The sequence below is a fragment of the Asterias rubens genome, chromosome 11, assembly GCF_902459465.1.
Source record: "Asterias rubens chromosome 11, eAstRub1.3, whole genome shotgun sequence".
NCBI classification, from domain to species: domain Eukaryota; kingdom Metazoa; phylum Echinodermata; class Asteroidea; order Forcipulatida; family Asteriidae; genus Asterias; species Asterias rubens.
Genome location: NC_047072.1, coordinates 16,991,038 through 17,009,378, shown reverse-complemented (window position 1 = coordinate 17,009,378; position 18,341 = coordinate 16,991,038). Strand labels below are relative to the sequence as shown.

General features: G+C 38.8%; 1 protein-coding gene across 1 annotated transcript; it reads left to right on the top strand.

Annotated features, from left to right (window-relative positions):
• The first annotated feature begins 1,658 nt into the window (after positions 1-1,658).
• LOC117296891 (T-box transcription factor T homolog) lies at positions 1,659-17,770 on the top strand. Its single transcript, XM_033779995.1, has 8 exons — positions 1,659-1,689; positions 6,909-7,104; positions 7,660-7,924; positions 8,500-8,640; positions 9,447-9,508; positions 10,347-10,402; positions 11,812-12,000; positions 17,123-17,770. Exons 2-8 carry the CDS (start codon positions 6,911-6,913, stop codon positions 17,560-17,562), a joined length of 1,347 nt encoding a protein of 448 aa, XP_033635886.1. The 5' UTR covers positions 1,659-1,689; positions 6,909-6,910; the 3' UTR covers positions 17,563-17,770.
• The last annotated feature ends 571 nt before the right edge of the window (positions 17,771-18,341 follow it).

The following is an 18,341-nucleotide window of genomic DNA, read 5'->3' as shown; positions in this document are numbered from 1 at the left end:
TTGTAGAACTAATTGTATCATTGGGTAAATTCTATTTTTATGTATATTCCGAACACTTGAATGAGTAAATTTGTACCCATCCCACACATGTGTCATAATATTCTCCCAGCCAAACTTTGAAAACCATAACGTACAAAGCGTAAAAAGGTCACTGACAGATCCTTTAAAAGTGCGCCTTGTGGTTCTGTTCAAGTCCACTTTCAAAACATCTTTATTTTCCTGACACTCAGCTTAAAGGCAGTGGACACTATTGGTAATTACTCAAAATAATTATCATCATAAAACCTTTCTTGATTATGACTATGAGTAATGGGGAGAGGTAGATGGTATAAAACATTGTGAGAAACGGCTCCCTCTGAAGTGCCATAGTTTTCGAGAAAGAAGTAATTTTCCACGAATTTGATTTCGAGACTTCAGGTTTAGAACTTGAGGTCTCGAAATCAATCTAAACACACACAACTTCGTGTGACAGGGATGTTTTTTCTTTCATTATTATCTCGCAAGTTCGATGACCGATTGAGCTCAAATTTCCACAGGTTTTTTATTTTATGCACATGTTGAGATACACCAACTGTGAAGGTTGGTCTCCGACAATTACCAATAGTGTCCACTGCCTTTAAAGACAACACTATTGGTAATTGTCAAAGACAGTTTGAGCTCAATATTGGTCGTCGAAGTTGCGAGATAATAATGAAAGAAAACCAGTCTTGTCACACGAAGCTGTGTGCTTTCAGATGCTTGATTTCGGGACCTCAAAATCTAATTCCGATGTCTTGAAATCAAATTCGTGGAAAATTACTTCTTTCACGAAAACTATGGAAATTCAGAGGGAGCCGTTTCTCACGGTGTTTTAATTATCAACAGCTCCCCATACTCGTTACCAAGTAACGTTTTATGCAGATAATTATTGTGGGTAATTAAAAAACTGCCTTTTGCATTTCGAAATAACCTTTATAAAAAGAACGAGTTGTGTATGCACGAATGAAATTGGATGGTTGGTGCGTTGACATATTATTTTGTATTTACTAGTAATATTGTTTCCTCGCCTTTCACTTGTAGGACCCCAGTTCAAATCCCACTTGGCACTCTAAATAAAATGTGGATGAGTTTTCAGTCCCTGCAAATATGGCCATTTTCGATTTCATTTTATGTGTTGCATCGATCACCGATTATACATAGGCTCGAGTTGAAATGGAAAGTCTGTGAACAATGGGGAAGGGGGAATACATCTGCTCTGTTAAAGACGGTCCAAGATTGAAAAGGAAATATGCTGGTTCGCTTTTACACAATGAAGTATACAACTTACAAGGGACGCGAGCTCAAACACCGGTATGTCACTGGAAATCAAATTGTCCGTGGTTTATTTCTAATAACAGAGTACACTATACATCCAACAATTTAAACAATCTAAAACATTCCCAGAGCACAATACTTGAAAACAACCCATTCTTTAACAGAGTCTGTGGAATAAAGAACGAGAAAATTACAGATGTGGATGAAATATTTGTTCTAAATCACCACCCTTTGAGGTTTGTATTTGCTCTCACATACATGCAATAGTCTTCTACAGACGGGTGTTGGGCGTAGCCGCCTGTTTATGAGCAGTTTTGGTGGAGAAAGAACAAATATAAAATACATACTTCTGACTAGGATGGGATCTTCAATTGATTTATCTCAGATAGAGAATCGGTAAATATATATATACGTTGTATTGGTTAAAGGCAGTGGACACTATTGGTTATTACTCAAAACGATCATTAGCATAAAACCTTACTTGAGAACGAGTAATGGCTGTTGATAGTATAAAACAGTGTGAGAAATGGCTCCCTCTGAAGTAACATGGTTTTCGAGAGAGAAGTAATTTTCCACGAGTTTGATTTCGAGACCACGGAATTGGATATTGAGGTCTCGAAATCAAGCACACATCGTGTGACAAGGGTGTTTTTTTCTTGCATTATTATCTCGCAAATTCGACGACCAACTGAGCACAAAATTGCACAGGTTTGCTGTTGAAATACACACAGTGAGAAGACTGGTCTTTGACAATTATTACCAATAGTGTCCAGTGTCTTGAAATGCACTGGATACGTTTGATAATTAGCACCCCCCAAAAAATTAATGAGCAACGGAGAGCTGTTGATAGTATAAAACATTATGAGAAACGGCTTCCTCTGAAAGTTTTAAAAGACGTAAGCCCTTTTTCGGCATATGCAATTACAAACATTATTGTGCAACAGCTCGTCGGTTTTAATAATTATTCTTTCATTTTTCTCTTGCAACTTGTTGGGATACACCAAGTAAGAATACTGGTCGTTGACATTAACCAAAGGCTTCCAGTTCTTTAACAAACAAAGTTATTATGCTCTTGTTTACGCTTAAATTAGGTTTTCAGTTCCCAGTTTCAAAATGTGTCCGTTTTGACGTACTGTCAAGCTCTACCTGCCGTATACGGAAATGGGTGCCGGTCGCAACATTCCCAAACCACCCCTATCATCATTACGTAAACATTGTACACGGACCTGAGTCAGCTACCGTATTCCGAAGGCTTTTGACGGTACAAGATTTATGTTCCCTCACGGTAAATTGTTGACACGAGCTACCTGCGTGGACGCCATTTCGTTTTTATTTATTTGCTGATCGAAATGACGGTATTCATCTCTGATTTTGGATCTTAACAACCCTGGATGTTCACTGCTATTATTTTTTTAAATTGGATATTCACATGGGTTTGTGCATCGAATGTTATGATTTCTATTTTTGACATTTTTATATTGTGCATTCACGTATCGTTTGTTCAGTGAACTTTCCCTCTGTTTGGACGTTGGTCAGTTCATGGAGGAATACATTATTCCTCTATGGTCAGTAACACACGCTTCAGTTTTGTCTCTCTCATTTTCTTGATCGGTTTCCACGAACACCATGGTAATATAAATTTAAGACAGATGACAAGTATAACAAAGAGATTATTCATATTTATGATCACAACAATGAATGACATTGTGGAAAGAGGGTTTTAGCGGGTACTGCCCAGCGGCCCGATGTCCATTATCTCCGCCGTGCGTCGGGCCCGATCGCCCCCACAACACATGGCTGACCGACTCGGCAATTCTACTGCCTCTTTCTAAAAACTATGACCTAATAAATCTTGCTGAACCTACTTTATGACACTTTACATCTGAATTCTTTGAATCACGAATCAAGATGTGGATCATAAAACACGGGATGACACCTCGTACATCAAAACCAGCCAGCCCAAATAATCCCTCGTCACAAAAGGGCCTTGCTTTTTCCACTTCAGAGTAAATGAAATAGGACCGACTGAATTTTGAGTTGTGCTTTTAGTCAACAAAAGTATAGAAACATTTCGCAACTCTTCACACAACAATGCCCTATGTGTATTTTATTAGTTTGGGTGTTGCATTGTGGTTTAAGTGCCTTGCTCGAGGGCACACTGTTTCATGACCGGGATTCGAACTAGACCGATGATCAACACAATGAAATATATCTTCATACAGATGAAATATTATTTAAGTTGCACCATTTGTTGTGATTTTAAAGCAATCGCACAACATCGGGTACCACAAATTATATCAACCTGTGAAAATTTAGGCTCAATCGGTCATCGGAGTCGGGAAAAAATAACGGGGAAATCCACGCATGTTTCCGCACGTTCGCCGTGTCATGACATGTGTAATAAATCCGTTATTCTCGATATCGAGAATTGATATTTGTTTCAATGTTTTCTCAATAAAGAATTTCTTGGAATAATATTTCAAGGGAAGTCTTTCACCATTACCTTAAACCCTGTATGTTATTTGTAAATCTGTGAACTTTAAATTTTTGTTCTTTTCAGAAAGTGTCCAATGGCTTTAAAAGTATTGTAGGGTATAAATTAAACAACTATAAGCACGTATAGGCTAAAGGTAAATTCGTTTACTACTTTTTTTTTTGTTTACAAGAATTGTATTATATATTTGGTTTGCGGTCACACCATGTTTGTATCTACTTGGATCATGATGATGCATACACCGACATGTCCATTTCGGCAATACATGCACTTAAAGCCAGTGGACACTATTGGTGATTATGTCAAAGACTAGCCTTCACAGTTGGTATATCTCAACAAATTCATAAAATAACAAACCTGTGAAAATTTGAGCTCAATCGGTCATCGAAGTTGCGAGATAATAATGAAAGACAAAAACCAGATAGTTGATTTCGAGACCTCAAATTCTAAATCTGAGGTCTCGAAATCAAATTCGTGGAAAATCACTTCTTTCTCAAAAACTATGGCACTTCAGAGGGAGCTGTTTCTCACAATGTTTTATATTATCAACCTCTCCCCATTACTCGTAATCAAGAAAGGTATATGCTAATAATTATTTTGAGTAATTACCAATAGTGTCCACTGCCTTTAACATAACGTTACCATTTCATCCTTCGAACAGTTTTTTGTATCAGAATTATTGGTTTTACAAAAGCTGTATGAAACATTCTTTTAACCCTGAAAACGTTGTATGTTTTTTTTCATTTAACATGTATTTAATAAGGCAATCAATACATGTCCGAGTAGGGCATCTCCGATACGCTATACCCCCATGGCCTCCCACTAGTTGTGACGCAATGCTATACGGAATTATTAGTTGTTTTGAGTACGATGTCGTGACATGTCGGTTCACGTACAATTTTATGCCGCCGGTTTGTGGCTGACAGTGACAGAGAGCGCGGTTTAGCGGTCATTTTGGGATGAACTTCCTGGGTCAAGCGAGTTCGGACTGGGCATCTGCATCGAAAAGAAGACCAACATTACAAATTAAAACTCAAACAATCAAAGGTTCGGAGAATTTCGTTTTGACCATTCAAGCACATACGATCAAAATACTCCAATGTTGTCGTCTGCTAACTTAACACAATCTTTTGTAAAAGAAAAACCACCAACAACACCACAAAACACTCCTCCTTACAATAGATGTTCGTCTTAAGAAAGCCAAGGACTCCTTGAAAACTAATTAATCCCAGGTCATAAGAGGTTCCAAAGTGGGGCCTATGGGATGGTCAACCCAAGTGGAACATTAAAGATGCCGCCAAGTGCCATAAAAACCACAGTCTCTCAAGTTTCCCTGGTGCTGCATTGTAGTGGTCAATATACTTCTTTCAGTTCAAGTGTTTTTGCGTCAGTCCCTTTCAAGCTTTGGTTAAGAGTGAATTCTTTATGAACTTTGAACAGAGTCAGCAAGAGGATGCAGTTTTGAAACGCCTTCAAGGACCGGGAAGGAACTTCGTTGTAAATATTTTCCCCTGGTCTGATAAGGAAGGATTTGCTTAATATTCCTCCCATAAATTGAAGTCGATTTGTGAGAAATAGCTTGCCTGCATCTATATCTGTACTTTCCTACAGTGCTGGTCAAACACGTTTGCACGACGCGTTGCATGAAACTCTTGTTTGTTTTTATTAATATCTACATTCTGCCTTCTAAATAATGTTCAACTAATCGTCCTCACGTTATGACCTCAGCTGCGTCTTTCTGAAAGACACAAGTTGTGCATTGTAACTGTTTATTTATTATTATTAAATATTTCTGTCACTGAAACCGTAACCCACTCTGGTAGTAAACACAAGAGCATGAGTCCGGTGCTCTTAACACATCGACCCTGTACGCCACATCTGCAATGTGTCATTATAGTAAATTTATTAATAATTAATTTGAGTTTGCAAGAGCTAAATCTTCAGGTGATTTTGTTCGTTTCTTTTCCTTGCTAACCAGTCCTGAGCACGGAGCTCTTCTGTTCTGCTATAGCTAGCACGAAAATTTGCTCACCGTTAAGCAGCGCTAGATTTCCCCCTTGCTCTATGATGTGACCCATCCCTTTAAAACTTAAAAGAGCAGACCAGGGAAACCTTTTTAAAACAAATACGACTTTTTGTATCAAGTACAGGTGTCAGACTTTGTTTTGTTGTACAATTTGGTTGTACAATTCTCTTCTTCAACTCTGGAAGACCTAAGACCAGCAAGAAACCCCTTGCACTACCGACCCCCCCCCCCGTAAACAAACAAAAACTTTATATCCCATTAAAGTGATAACAAAAGCTCAAGCTGTGTGTGCTTGGAGTGTGAACTGCCTTTGCATCACAACGCAACCTTCGTCGGGCCAGCTATTAAGAAGATGTCGATGACAGCTCTATGTAACTGACACCGCATCAAAACTGTCAGACTTCCTAATTGCATTTGGACCAATAAGCTGCCGCTAAACCTTCACGTCATGAATAAGTAAACCAAGATAACCCAATTGCATCATCAGGAATTTGAATATGCATGAGTTTAATGGATATTCATGTTATGATAGCCAATAGGGATTGATGTGACTCGGGAAAAATCACCTGTTTTGTTGGTTGACGTTTTAAGCTCCACTACGTGGAGTTGTGTTTGAACAGTAGAGGTGCAGTGTTGGCAGACTTTTTAACTTCAAATTGTACCCCCTTTGATGTGGAGCCGCTGTGCCACTGTATGATTGAGCGTTGTATCAGAGCTACACAACCCAAGTTCAGTTAACCGATTGGTGGGTAATTGTAGAGGAAGAGAAGTGGGAGGGATTGAAGTCTTTGGAGCATCTTCAGAATCGAGTCAGTGAAGCCCGTGCTCTCGATAGTTCAACATCATTTCTTAGACACCCCTTTCTTCCGTAAGTGCGGGGTGCTGACCAAGCCGTCAAAACTGAAGAACTTCCAAAACTAAAGCATCTTGACCGAATGGAATAGATATTTTCAACTACATGAAAAGTTGCCCGCTTCAAAGTTGAACCTCTCTGCAACTTGAGTTAAAGGCTATATGAGAACAGATTATCAAGAACACATACCAGTAACTGACACATACGCAATTTCATTCCTTGTCGTTTTGGACTGATTTGAGAAATGAGTACAGATACAATGCGCCCGCCTTCGTACAACGTAGCGCATCTTCTGAGCGCCGTGCAGAGCGAGATGACACGGGGGAGCGAGAAGGGTGACCCCAGCGAGAAGGGACTGAAAGTTACGCTGGAAGATCGGGATCTATGGCGGAGATTTAGTAAACTTACAAATGAGATGATTGTCACTAAGACTGGAAGGTAAGTTTTATGAGTTTGCCTGAATATGTATATCTGGAGAAAAGCATTTTCATCTTGGCGGTCCTTTTCTTAAGTGAATAACACTTGTTGCCAGACTTTATTTTTCTTTCTGTAAATTATTATAAGGTTTAATTTCACAGAAACTGAATTCCATCTTAAGATCATATTTTGCCATGCTATTTTTTGCTATTAATTTTGAGATTGATATACAAATTGATACTTTTTGGTAGATTTACTCTTCTGTAAACTTTATACTATTAAAAACCAAACGTTTCCAATTGTATTTATGTTTGACTTTTGCCTTATGAAGGAACTTCTGTTCATAACTCACTTTTGCCTTATATATGAACATAAATTCCTTCCATAAACATTGGACCGTTATTCCTTCATCTTCTAACCAAGCCGCCATCCTATCAGAACTTAATAATGTTTAGCTATGTTTTAATAAAAAGCTGGAATCTACTGTCATTTTGTCAGCGAGAGTCCAAACAGTTGAAAGTTGATAAACAAATTAAAAAGTCGAATTTGATCCCCCCCATTTCAAATCCATTTTAGAAGGATGTTCCCAGTGCTGTCTGCCTCAATCTCCGGTCTAAACCCCAACGCCATGTACTCCGTCCTGCTAGACTTCTCCCCGGCAGACGAGAATCGTTGGAAGTACGTGAACGGTGAATGGGTACCGGGAGGTAAGCCCGATTCACCCCCTCCAAGTACGGCCTACATCCACCCTGATTCACCTAACTTCGGAGCGCACTGGATGAAGCAATGTGTATCATTCAGTAAAGTCAAACTCTCCAATAAACTCAACGGAACTGGACAGGTACATACACATATTATTTTATTTAACAATCTCAAAGGGAATCCTCTTTTATTTCGGTACTTATGTTGACTTCAAACTCAGATTAAAAAAAGTGAATGCCTATAATATAGGATACACAAAAAATAATGTTAACTCAGGAAAGTGTATTAAACAAAAGACAAACTTTGTTTTTAATAGCCGTGAAAACAAAAACAAAAAACGAGCAAACTATTCAAAATCCATCTATAGTGTTTCCATCGTTTTTCTATAAAAGTCTTAAATATTATTTGGGTTATGACTGCATACATTTTGGAATAATCTATTTGCAAACCAAGCTAATAACCTATACATAACAGGCATGCGACTTTTCAGCCGATCAGCTGGTTTCTTCATTTTCTTTTGAAAAACACTGTTAAAGTGTGATCGCCATTTCCTTTTTTGGGGGCAATTAGAAAGTTGTATATATGATTATAAGTTAACATGTTCGAACTCTAAGATCTGATTGAAGATACAAAATCACAGAAAGTGTTTTTCTAACTACGATGAAAAAAGTTATCAACTTGATACATTTTTATTTGTGCCCTCTATTTATGTAGATCATGTTGAACTCTCTTCATAAGTACGAGCCTCGTATCCATGTCATACGGGTTGGAGGACCTGAGAAGCAGCGTCTTCTAAGGAGCTTCGCCTTCCCAGAGACAAGGTTCATTGCAGTTACGGCTTATCAGAACGAAGACGTAAGTCTTTAAGTTGTACCATCTGTAATATCTTAATTAAAGTTCGAAATTCTCGCAAATTATATCCAGAACAATAACTTATGCACACTCCAATAACTCCTCGATCATAGTTGAACCGAAATTCACCAAGATTCGGGTCGAAGGGGACTGACCCTTATGTGAGTCAGAATGGCACGAAGTCTGTGTCAATCTGGCCGAAAATGTTCATTGTCAATTAGTTTCCGAGCCTCCTCACTTATAGGGTCCTTGTCACCAGAAGCCGGGATAAATTATTTTATAATCGGGAGTTTCAGAGTGTTAGAAGTAACCAACTTGCAGAATTCCAACCGTGTGAAGTGTGTATTCACAAAAAAGGGTTCATTTGTAGTACGATAAAACCGGACTAAATTTGTCGGAATTTCTCTCAAAACCATCACCTCTTCCAGTAAGAGAGGTGGCGAAGTGTGTAAAGCACTTGCTATTCGGCACTGGTTCGATTTCAGACTAAGACCATTAATTTGTGAATAGAGTGTGCGTTGGGTCTTGTCTTTACACTGATGGTTTTCTCCGGCCCCTCTGGTTTTCCTCCCTCTGGAAAATCCAAACTTTCAATCTCTGGCTGTGCCTTGTGGTCATTTTAAGTTGATAGCTGGCTGTCGTGTAGGCGCCATTACACTTCAGCAGCACGAACATAATTGTTGCCGCATTCTTCGTAAATCATCTTCTCAGCTGCAAGTGAAAAGTCTTCAAATTAGTAATTTTATTATAATGACATTTTAATTTCATTTGAATTCAGTACTAAGCTAAGCTCTTGAACCTCTCAACAGATAACACAGCTTAAAATCAAGTTCAACCCCTTCGCCAAGGCCTTCTTGGATATCAAAGAAAAGTGAGTAAAATTTAGGCTCGGCTTTGGCTTTCCAAGTCAAAATCGGTTACTCGTAATCATTCAGTAGCAAAGTTTGACCTTTACTCTGATGGTATAAAATCCAATGCTTCTGTCTAGCCTATTTCACTCTATACTGCAGGAGGAAAACCTCTTCACCAATTCTTCATTCCTTTCTATCCCGAGCTCTCTGTTGTCAGCAATGGCCCTTTTATGTTCTTTATCGTTGATCTCCGGCTTCTTCTGTTTCTCTGCCCTTTTTTTCCGGTTTCCACAACCGTTATACAAAGCTTCAAGTCTAACTTAAAGACAGTGGAAGACCAGTCTTCTTGGTGGGTCTCAACATAATGCATACAAAAACAAACCTGTGAAAATTTGAGCTCAATTGGTCTTTGAAGTTGCTAGATAATAATGAAAGAAAAACACCGTTGTCACACGGAGTTGTGTGCTTTTCAGATGCTTGATTTCGAAACCTCAAGTTCTAAATCTGAGGTCTCGCAATCAAATTCGTGGAAAATTACTTCTTTCTCGAACACTACTCCACTTCAGAGGGAGCCGTTTTTCACAATGTTTTGAGTAGTTCCCAATATTGTCCACTGCCTTTAAATTCACCTCTTCCCATTGAACAATAATTGACTGTTGTTTTGGGGGATTGTCCCTCCTGTAAAGGCAACATTGTCATCAAGAACTGAATGTTTGTCAACCGAGACAACTCCTTGTGGTGATGTACCATAACTTAAAATTGATAACACCGGCAAGAGAGTTTCTGGAGAAAAAAAGGGTTTCTCCTGGAAGTCTTTGTTTTCATATGCATTTTTATTTCTTTCAATTATTGTTTCAGGGGAGACCATGAGCAAGATGACTATCACGATTTACAGCAACCAAGATATCCACAACGTAAGTCAAATCAAACATGCAAATTAAATTAAAAACACATGTATATAGGATTTGAGGCATCTCCCGAACACCCGAACAATCTACTTAGCGGTATAGTAGAATAAAGCAAGACAGTTCTCTAAGAACAAAACACACATGGTGTCACAGCAAACCAAATATACATATAAATTTATATAAATTATAAAATTTAAACTATTAAGTCAGTTTTTCTCTCACTGCATTTAGATAGTTAGGAGATATAAAGTAATGAAGCATTTTATGGCTTATTCAAATAATATTGATCTATTAAAAATTAAGCTTTTGCTCTTGGACAACAACAAAAAACACATTACAGGGACACGTTGCCTTGGATCGGACGAGTTGGTCTATAAAAAGCATTTTGTAACCGTTTGTTATAAAATGCATATGGTTGGAAAGATGTTTTAAAAGTAGAATACAATGATCCACACAAATATGCCTAAGTAGTGCGTGGTTTTTCTTTTGCTTTGCGAACTAACACGGTCGGCCATTTATGGGGGTCAAAAATTTGACTCCCATAATTAATGGCCGACCATGTTCGTCGACGTGGTAAAAGGAAAACCACGCAATTTCGAGGCATATTTGTGTGGATCATTGTATTCTACTTTTACAACATCTTTTCAACCATATGCATTTTATATCAAACGGTTAAAAACGCTTTTCAAAGACCGACTCGACCGGTCCAAGGCAACGTGCTCCTTTAAAGTCATTATTATTATTATTTTTTTTTAAATACGTTATACTTGATAACCTCATATTTTACAAAAGCTGACACTCTTCCCACAGTTTGATTTTCAGTTCGTTTGTGGTTTGCTTTCATAAAAAAACAGCAACATTGTTTTTAACTGGCTGGATAGCTTATAAATCTATGATATGTTTCCATCATGCTAACACTGAGAGAACCAACTATTCGTTGGAATGCCTAAAGACAGTGGACACTATTGGTAATTACTCAAAATAATTGTTAGCATAAAACCTTACTTGGTAACGAGTAATTTGGAGAGGTTGATAGTATAGTATAAAACATTGTGAGAAACGGCTCCCTCTGAAGTGACTTTCGAGAAAGAAGTAATTTTCCACGAATTTGATTTCGAGACCTCAGATAAAGAATTTGAGGTCTCGAAATCAAGCATCTGAAAGCACACAAATTCGTGTGAGAAGGGTGTTTTTTCTTTCATTATTATCTCGCATCTACGACGGACCAATTGAGCTCAAATTTTCAAAGGTTTGTTATTCTATGCATATTATGTTGAGATACACCAAGTGAGAAGACTAGTCTTTGACAACTACCAATAGTGTCCAGTGTCTTTAAAAGTAGGCGAAATTGTCCGCGATATTTTGGAACGATCATTTATTGACTCTACAAACTAAAATCCTACTTTCTCCAACAGTGGGTAGTTGGTTTCTACCTAGCGCCGGGGGTCTGTGTTCGGCCCCGAATCCCCATCAGTTCGCCCCGTCTCTCAGCCTCCCTTCACCCGCTTCACATAACTGTGCAATGGAGAGGTATGGCAGTCTACGGAGTCACCGTTCCACACCCTACCCACCACCACCCTATGAACAAAAGTACTCACCTACAAGTAAGTTGGAAACTATTTGATTCATTTCATCCTTTTCACAAACACACACTTGGTTTAGTTTCAAATTTTATTTCACGTTTGCTTTCTAGAAAGACTCTGGTAGGTCATTAACTTTGTTGTCGATTTAGTTTTTTAGTTTTTTTGTCCTAGTCAATTTTTAATATGATAGGAAACTTTGCACGATAGGTGTAAAATTAAGTGAGGTTTGATGTAGCACCAATTGTAATTTGTTTTTTGGAGTAGTGTTGGTTCTGAAAAACTGTAATAAAGTGTTCAATCTTGTGCAAGGTTAAAGCATGGAGGGAAGGAAATAATATTACCTTCCTCTATGGTTAAAGGTTCTTCTTAAAATTATCTCACTTTCACATTAGTTCTGAAAGTCTGTCAGTCCTTTTTCGTTAGAGATTTAAAGATACTTGATCTGATCTGAAATTTGACCCTACTTATTTAAATTTAAATTTGAGGCGGATGTTCTTCTTATACAGATTTGAAAAATCTTGTGATAAGTGGTAGTTAATAAAGAACTAAATGATTGGTCGGTTTGCAAGTAACGTGTATTTAGTGCATCGTCTGCGACATCCGTGAAAGTCCTCGCTTCAGTCTTTTAACTTTGAAACAACAACAGTCTCATCAGTCAAACTTTATTCGGGGAAAAAATGAGACAAAAATGCAACTTTAATCTTGTAACAGATTTATTTTCAAAAGTAGGTGTTAGGCGTACTGGAACAGCAAAACGAAAAGGGACCTTTTTATGTCACTAATTTTATTTACTGTTGTGGGTGTTAAATAAAAACCAATCATAAAACCAACAACTTGCAGGTGTCGATCCCACGTTCTGTAATAAACAAACTTCCAACTCTTGTCAGATTCCAAAACCCTAAAAGTTTAAATAAAACTCAACCTCCAGTAAAAATTCTTTTGTTGCTGGGTATACATAATACGTGTCGGTGCCTTTGATCAGAGGCGAGCAATTGGACCAAAATGTGTTCATGAAATGTAATCCCACTTTTTATTTTAACCAAATTTGCATTGTCACCAATTGTCCTCGGAAAACAAACCGGTTTGCATCAATGCTAGTTCGACACCGACAAAAGGTAGACCTCCAAACTAGTGTGGTTACCCCAGTAAACATCTTTGTATTCCGGGGGTGTTTTATCACCGAATACGACCTACCAATGAATAGGGTGACTCACTGGTACCGTCAAACGATTCAATAGCCCCCGCACCTACCTCGGTTTTATCCCCGCTCGTTCCTTATCTTTATTGCCGATGGATTTATCATTAATTTGTTCTCTGTATTTTTCCGATGAAGCCTGGGATTTATGTACATCTCAGCTGAACACAGTGTGGGTGGTTCGCCAACAATTGGAGAGAAATCACAAATGGAAATAATTACCTGCACTGACACCAATCGTGTTGTTTGGGGTCTTACTGTTTGAGTTGTTTGTCACCTATATCATCATGCCAAAAGTGTGACGACTTATTTGAATGAGTTGTTATGGTTCACACTATTTCCGTAACATGTATAAAGTATCCCGAACCCAGGGAGATCCTTTTTTGAAATTTCTCAAAAAATAATCATTACCTGGCTTACCCGTCAATCAAAAGGCTATGTAAACTGAAAATGCCAGACAACAAATACAAAATATTTTGATATTATGCAAAGAGTAAAACTTGACCAAACGGAACGAAATAGTAAGATAATTATCAACTGTTTTAGCACGAACATTGGTCCAGGCTTATGATGCTCTGGCCTTGGTGCGCTTTCAATATTTCTTGATGTTACGATGTGTCCTTTTCAAAAGGAAATCGGCTTCTCAAAAATGTAATTCGTGACCTGGTTTAAAGGCAGTGCACACTATCGGTAATTACTCAAAATAATTGTTAGCATAAAACCTTACTTGGTAATGAGTAATGGGGAAAGGTTGATAGTATAAAACATTGTGAGAAATGGCTCCCTCAGAGTCTGAAGTGACGTAGTTTTCGGAAAAGAAGTCATTTTCCACGAATTTGATTTCGAGACCTCAGATTTAGAACTTGAGGTTTCGAAATTAAGCATCTGAAAGCACACAACTTTGTGTGACAAGGGTGTTTTTTTTCTTTCATTATTATCTCGCAACTTCGATAACCGATTGAGCTCAAATTTTCACAGGTTTGTTCGTTTATGCATATTATGTTGAGATACACCAAGTGAGAGGACTGGTCTTTAACAACTACCAATAGTGTCCAGTGTCTTTAATTGGATCATTGTGCAATGACTTGGCTTGACTGTGCAATCGAATGGCTTCGAGTATGATTTTGAACAACTGATTTAAGATTATTAACAATTAGTTCATTACACTGAACAGAATAGTTTTTACTTTGAAATTATGGTGGTTGTATGAAATTAGTGTCGTTGATGTTGTTTTTATTGATTTCGTTGCGTTGTTTTTTGGTTTGCTTTTTGCGCAGTCCAATTCAGTGACGCTCCAGCACCGTGTTGTCTTGAGATTGAAATAATTTCAAAAAAGGGGATTTTTCCATATTTTATGGGTAGGGTCTGTGTATTGTTTGTTCTTAGGCATTTCCCGGCATGACATTTACAAAACCTCAAGTTGGAAGTCAACAATCCACACGGATCAATTTGGGAACATTTCATACACTGTGTCGCTTATCTTGGGTGCTCAAATCTGTCTGGAATAAAATATTTTGAGGGCCTTCAAAAAAACAAATGACTCCGACGCTCTATTTTCTCCTATTTTGGTGGGTTGGGTGCACCCTTTACCACCATCGGTGTTCCTCCTCTCTGTTTAACTTCTTAACTCTATTCTTCCAATGTTTGTCTCCTTATTTGACATCTTAATATCGACTCCCGAACAGTCAACTCAAGAGTGCGAAATGCATTGTTATTAAACACCAAGCCCACACAATGTGTTCTAAAGGGGCGTTCTCACCGGACGGTTTGTCAAGGTGTCACGCCGTGTTTTAGGCTTCTGTCCCCCGACGCACACCTGTGTTAGTTTATTGGTGCAAGTTTGCGGTGTTTTGTGTGTTGACTTCCATGTTTAAACACGGGATTTCAATGGAATTTTTAGAGATTCTAAATTCACTTCCTGTATGGATGGTATTTATTTAGACACAAGTATGAGACGACGGGCGGGTGGCCACAAGGATTTGTAAGTTTTCGGTTCTACCTTTTGGCTTCCGTTGAGGTATCTTAATGTCCTGGGGCATCAAGACGGTAAACTAAAAACCTTTAAGGGATAAGGTGTTGAATGTGTTAAAACGGCCCATGCTCGATAATGACTTGTTTTTACCCAAGTTGTTTTTCCTTTTCACCTTCTTTTTATCTGAAGTTAAGAAGTATAAAATCAATTTGTATCTCAGTGTATACAAAATAAAAATAAAAACCCAATAATAATCGGCATTTTTAGAGCTCGCTAACATGTCACTGGGAATTCCTGGCGCTTTTACAAGAAATTTTAGAAAGAGGAAGATTTTGAGATGAGCCTTTAAAAACTTTAAGCAACTCCGCGCAACGAGTTTGATGAGGAAGACAGTTCCAAAGGCGTGGGGCATACGCGAAGAATGAGTTGCTTCATATTATTGTTATTTGCTCTGTCTTTCTGTATGTTTTCTTCTTCTTTCAATTTGTTTCCAAAGTAGACATAGAGTAGTAGGCCTACTGTTATAATTCCCTTTCTCCACACATCAACCCAACACCCTGTCACTCAGGGCCCAGTCATTTCCTATAGCTATGCTTTGTTATTTCAGCCCCGTCTATGTTTCTCCGTCGATCAAAACAATTCCAGAATTCTAAGCAAACCTCATTTTACTTTAATTACAATTGACATGGAATAATTAAAACTCATTGATTGCGTCATTACTGCAAATACGAGATGAGGTTGCAAATAAAGTACACAATCTAGTAATGTCGGAGGTTTTCCGAACAGCAAACATTAGCGGGTGGCACGGGATTGTCTTGACGGGGACGCAGACACGGAGTCCCGGGGACTGTAAGCCCCCGTTTACGGTCAGAAGTCACGTAGGCAAACCGAGGCCAGAAAATAAACCGGAATTTCTAATCTGCACTATTCTGAGCCAACAAGTGAGCAAACATTGCTTTACGAAGATGTATCACTTGACATTATGGTTGCCTTTGATTAGTTCTGTTTAGTTTTGACTTTTGCTGCGAGGTTGGAAGTTGTTTTTTGCTTGTTGTTTGTTTGTATCTTATTTTTGAAAGACTTGTCGTTCCGTTTAACGATAAGAAATACCTCGAAACAGCAGTGGGCCGCTGAATAACTTAAGTTGTGATTCTGAAAGATGTATCAAGTGGCACATCTATGTGGAAGACATACGCTTTATACCCTTAAAGTCGTCAAGACTGGGGTAAACTTAATACCAGTAGAATAAATATGTTTTAGAGATATTCATCACTTCAATGACATATCTTTCTGAAAGTTTGTGTTTACTCAGCGCCTTCTGTGTATTATAAGACTTCGATATATTGTTATCATTATTACCCTGCTCATCTTAATTTGAATGCTCGCCTGTTCGACTCTCGAATACGAGTAGAGTGTACTCGAAACGTCGAGGCCATCCCAGCTGTTTTCAGAGCCACACTCAATCTACCGACTTTTGCCTTTTAAACATTAATTGTACGAGAAGTTCTCCAAAGGGTCTTGTGTTCGCATTTATGGATTGTGGTATTTCAATTCTATTTTGTGATTGCTGCTGCTACCATTAACAAATGTCTTTTTGCTGTTGTTGTTTGTTTAATTGTTTATTTTTGCTATGCGCTAGTGTTTTATGGAATGGGCAAAGTATACGATGTATAAAATCAATATAAACCACAAGGGAAACTGACCGGGTAAATTTTGAAATGATTTTTGGGGATGAACAAAGAATTGACTAGAGTGGGATTCTAACCAACGACCTCCGGATTAACGGGCTAGATAGCTCAGTTGGCATATCGCCGGCACGTTAATCCGGAAAGGGTTGGTTCGAATCCCACTCTAGTCAATTCTGTGTTCATCCCCCCAAATCGTTGTATAAAATCAATACATAATATTAAAACTGGTAATTATTATCGGAATTCGGTTTACAACCGAATCATGTGTTTATATACTATTGTTTGCAGGTGCATATGTTAGTGAATCATCAACGTCATCCCTCCCACTTCTATCAACTCCCGAGGCTTGGTCTCCCCTTGGTAACTCCGCCCATCACAGCACAGCTACATCATGTTCCCAGTACGGCAGCGTATGGCCAACTGCAACAACCTCATCAGTCCCGCCCGCATCAAGCTGCGCTGTGGCTTCCCCGGTTCATACGTCACTACTTCGAGCAACGTACGCCAATTACAATCAACACAGCACTTCCTCGATTACGGGGGTGCCACGCCCGTCAGCGGCGCTGTCTTCGTGTGGAGGATACCAGAATTACAATCATCTGTCTGAAGGGAACGGAGTTCCGATTTCGACCGAGAATGTGGGAGGCTACTCGTCCGTGTCAAATCAGTTGTACCACGGCAAGGGTGGTTCGTGGAGCCCACTGACCCCACCCTCTCCGGGCTTGTAAAAACGTAGACAAATCAAGAGCAAGTTCAAGTGCACACATTAGTCGACTATTGGCCAGCAACAGTGTGCAGTGACACACACTCACCCGACAACTCGTTTGGAAGCCCATTCAACCATAGGTGCCACGGTATATTCAACACTCCATTCCTTGTTGCTATAGTGTCACTGGTTCCCTTCTGTGCTTTACACATGTTTGCATGGAACAGGCTATCGGGACCACGGAAGGAACCGTGAGGCTGGTTCCAAATGGTCGACCACAATAGTCGACAAATAGTAGACCAACCTGGGTTCGAGTCAAATTAGTCAACCTTTAGTCAACGACCAGGGTATACACTCGGACTTGCGCCATGAGTGAACTAGATTGGATAAAAGCCTTAAACTTTGTATGAAGTGTATTGACTCGAAGTATAAACCAAGAGGTTTGAAGTAAAGTGAATACTGACCAAATTGACGAATAAAAATGACTCGGTTTGTCAAACACCAGAATGTTCTTTAATCACACCACAAAAATGTAGTCTATCTTCAATTCAGATTCTAGAAACCATAACGAGGCTAACAGGAAAGCCTCTCTTTGGATAGGTCTGTGTCGTCTGTGTTATTTGTCACAGATATTCAGGTAACATCTTGGACACCATCTATGCTCACTGTCTTTGCTTATGACTTTGAATCAATGGGAGACTTTGGGACGCTAGGTGGCAGCAGACTTACCAGGTAATTTTGTTATTGTTTACGTAGTTCTGAGCGTGCGCACATGACCGAGAACAATGGATTTTACCTGGT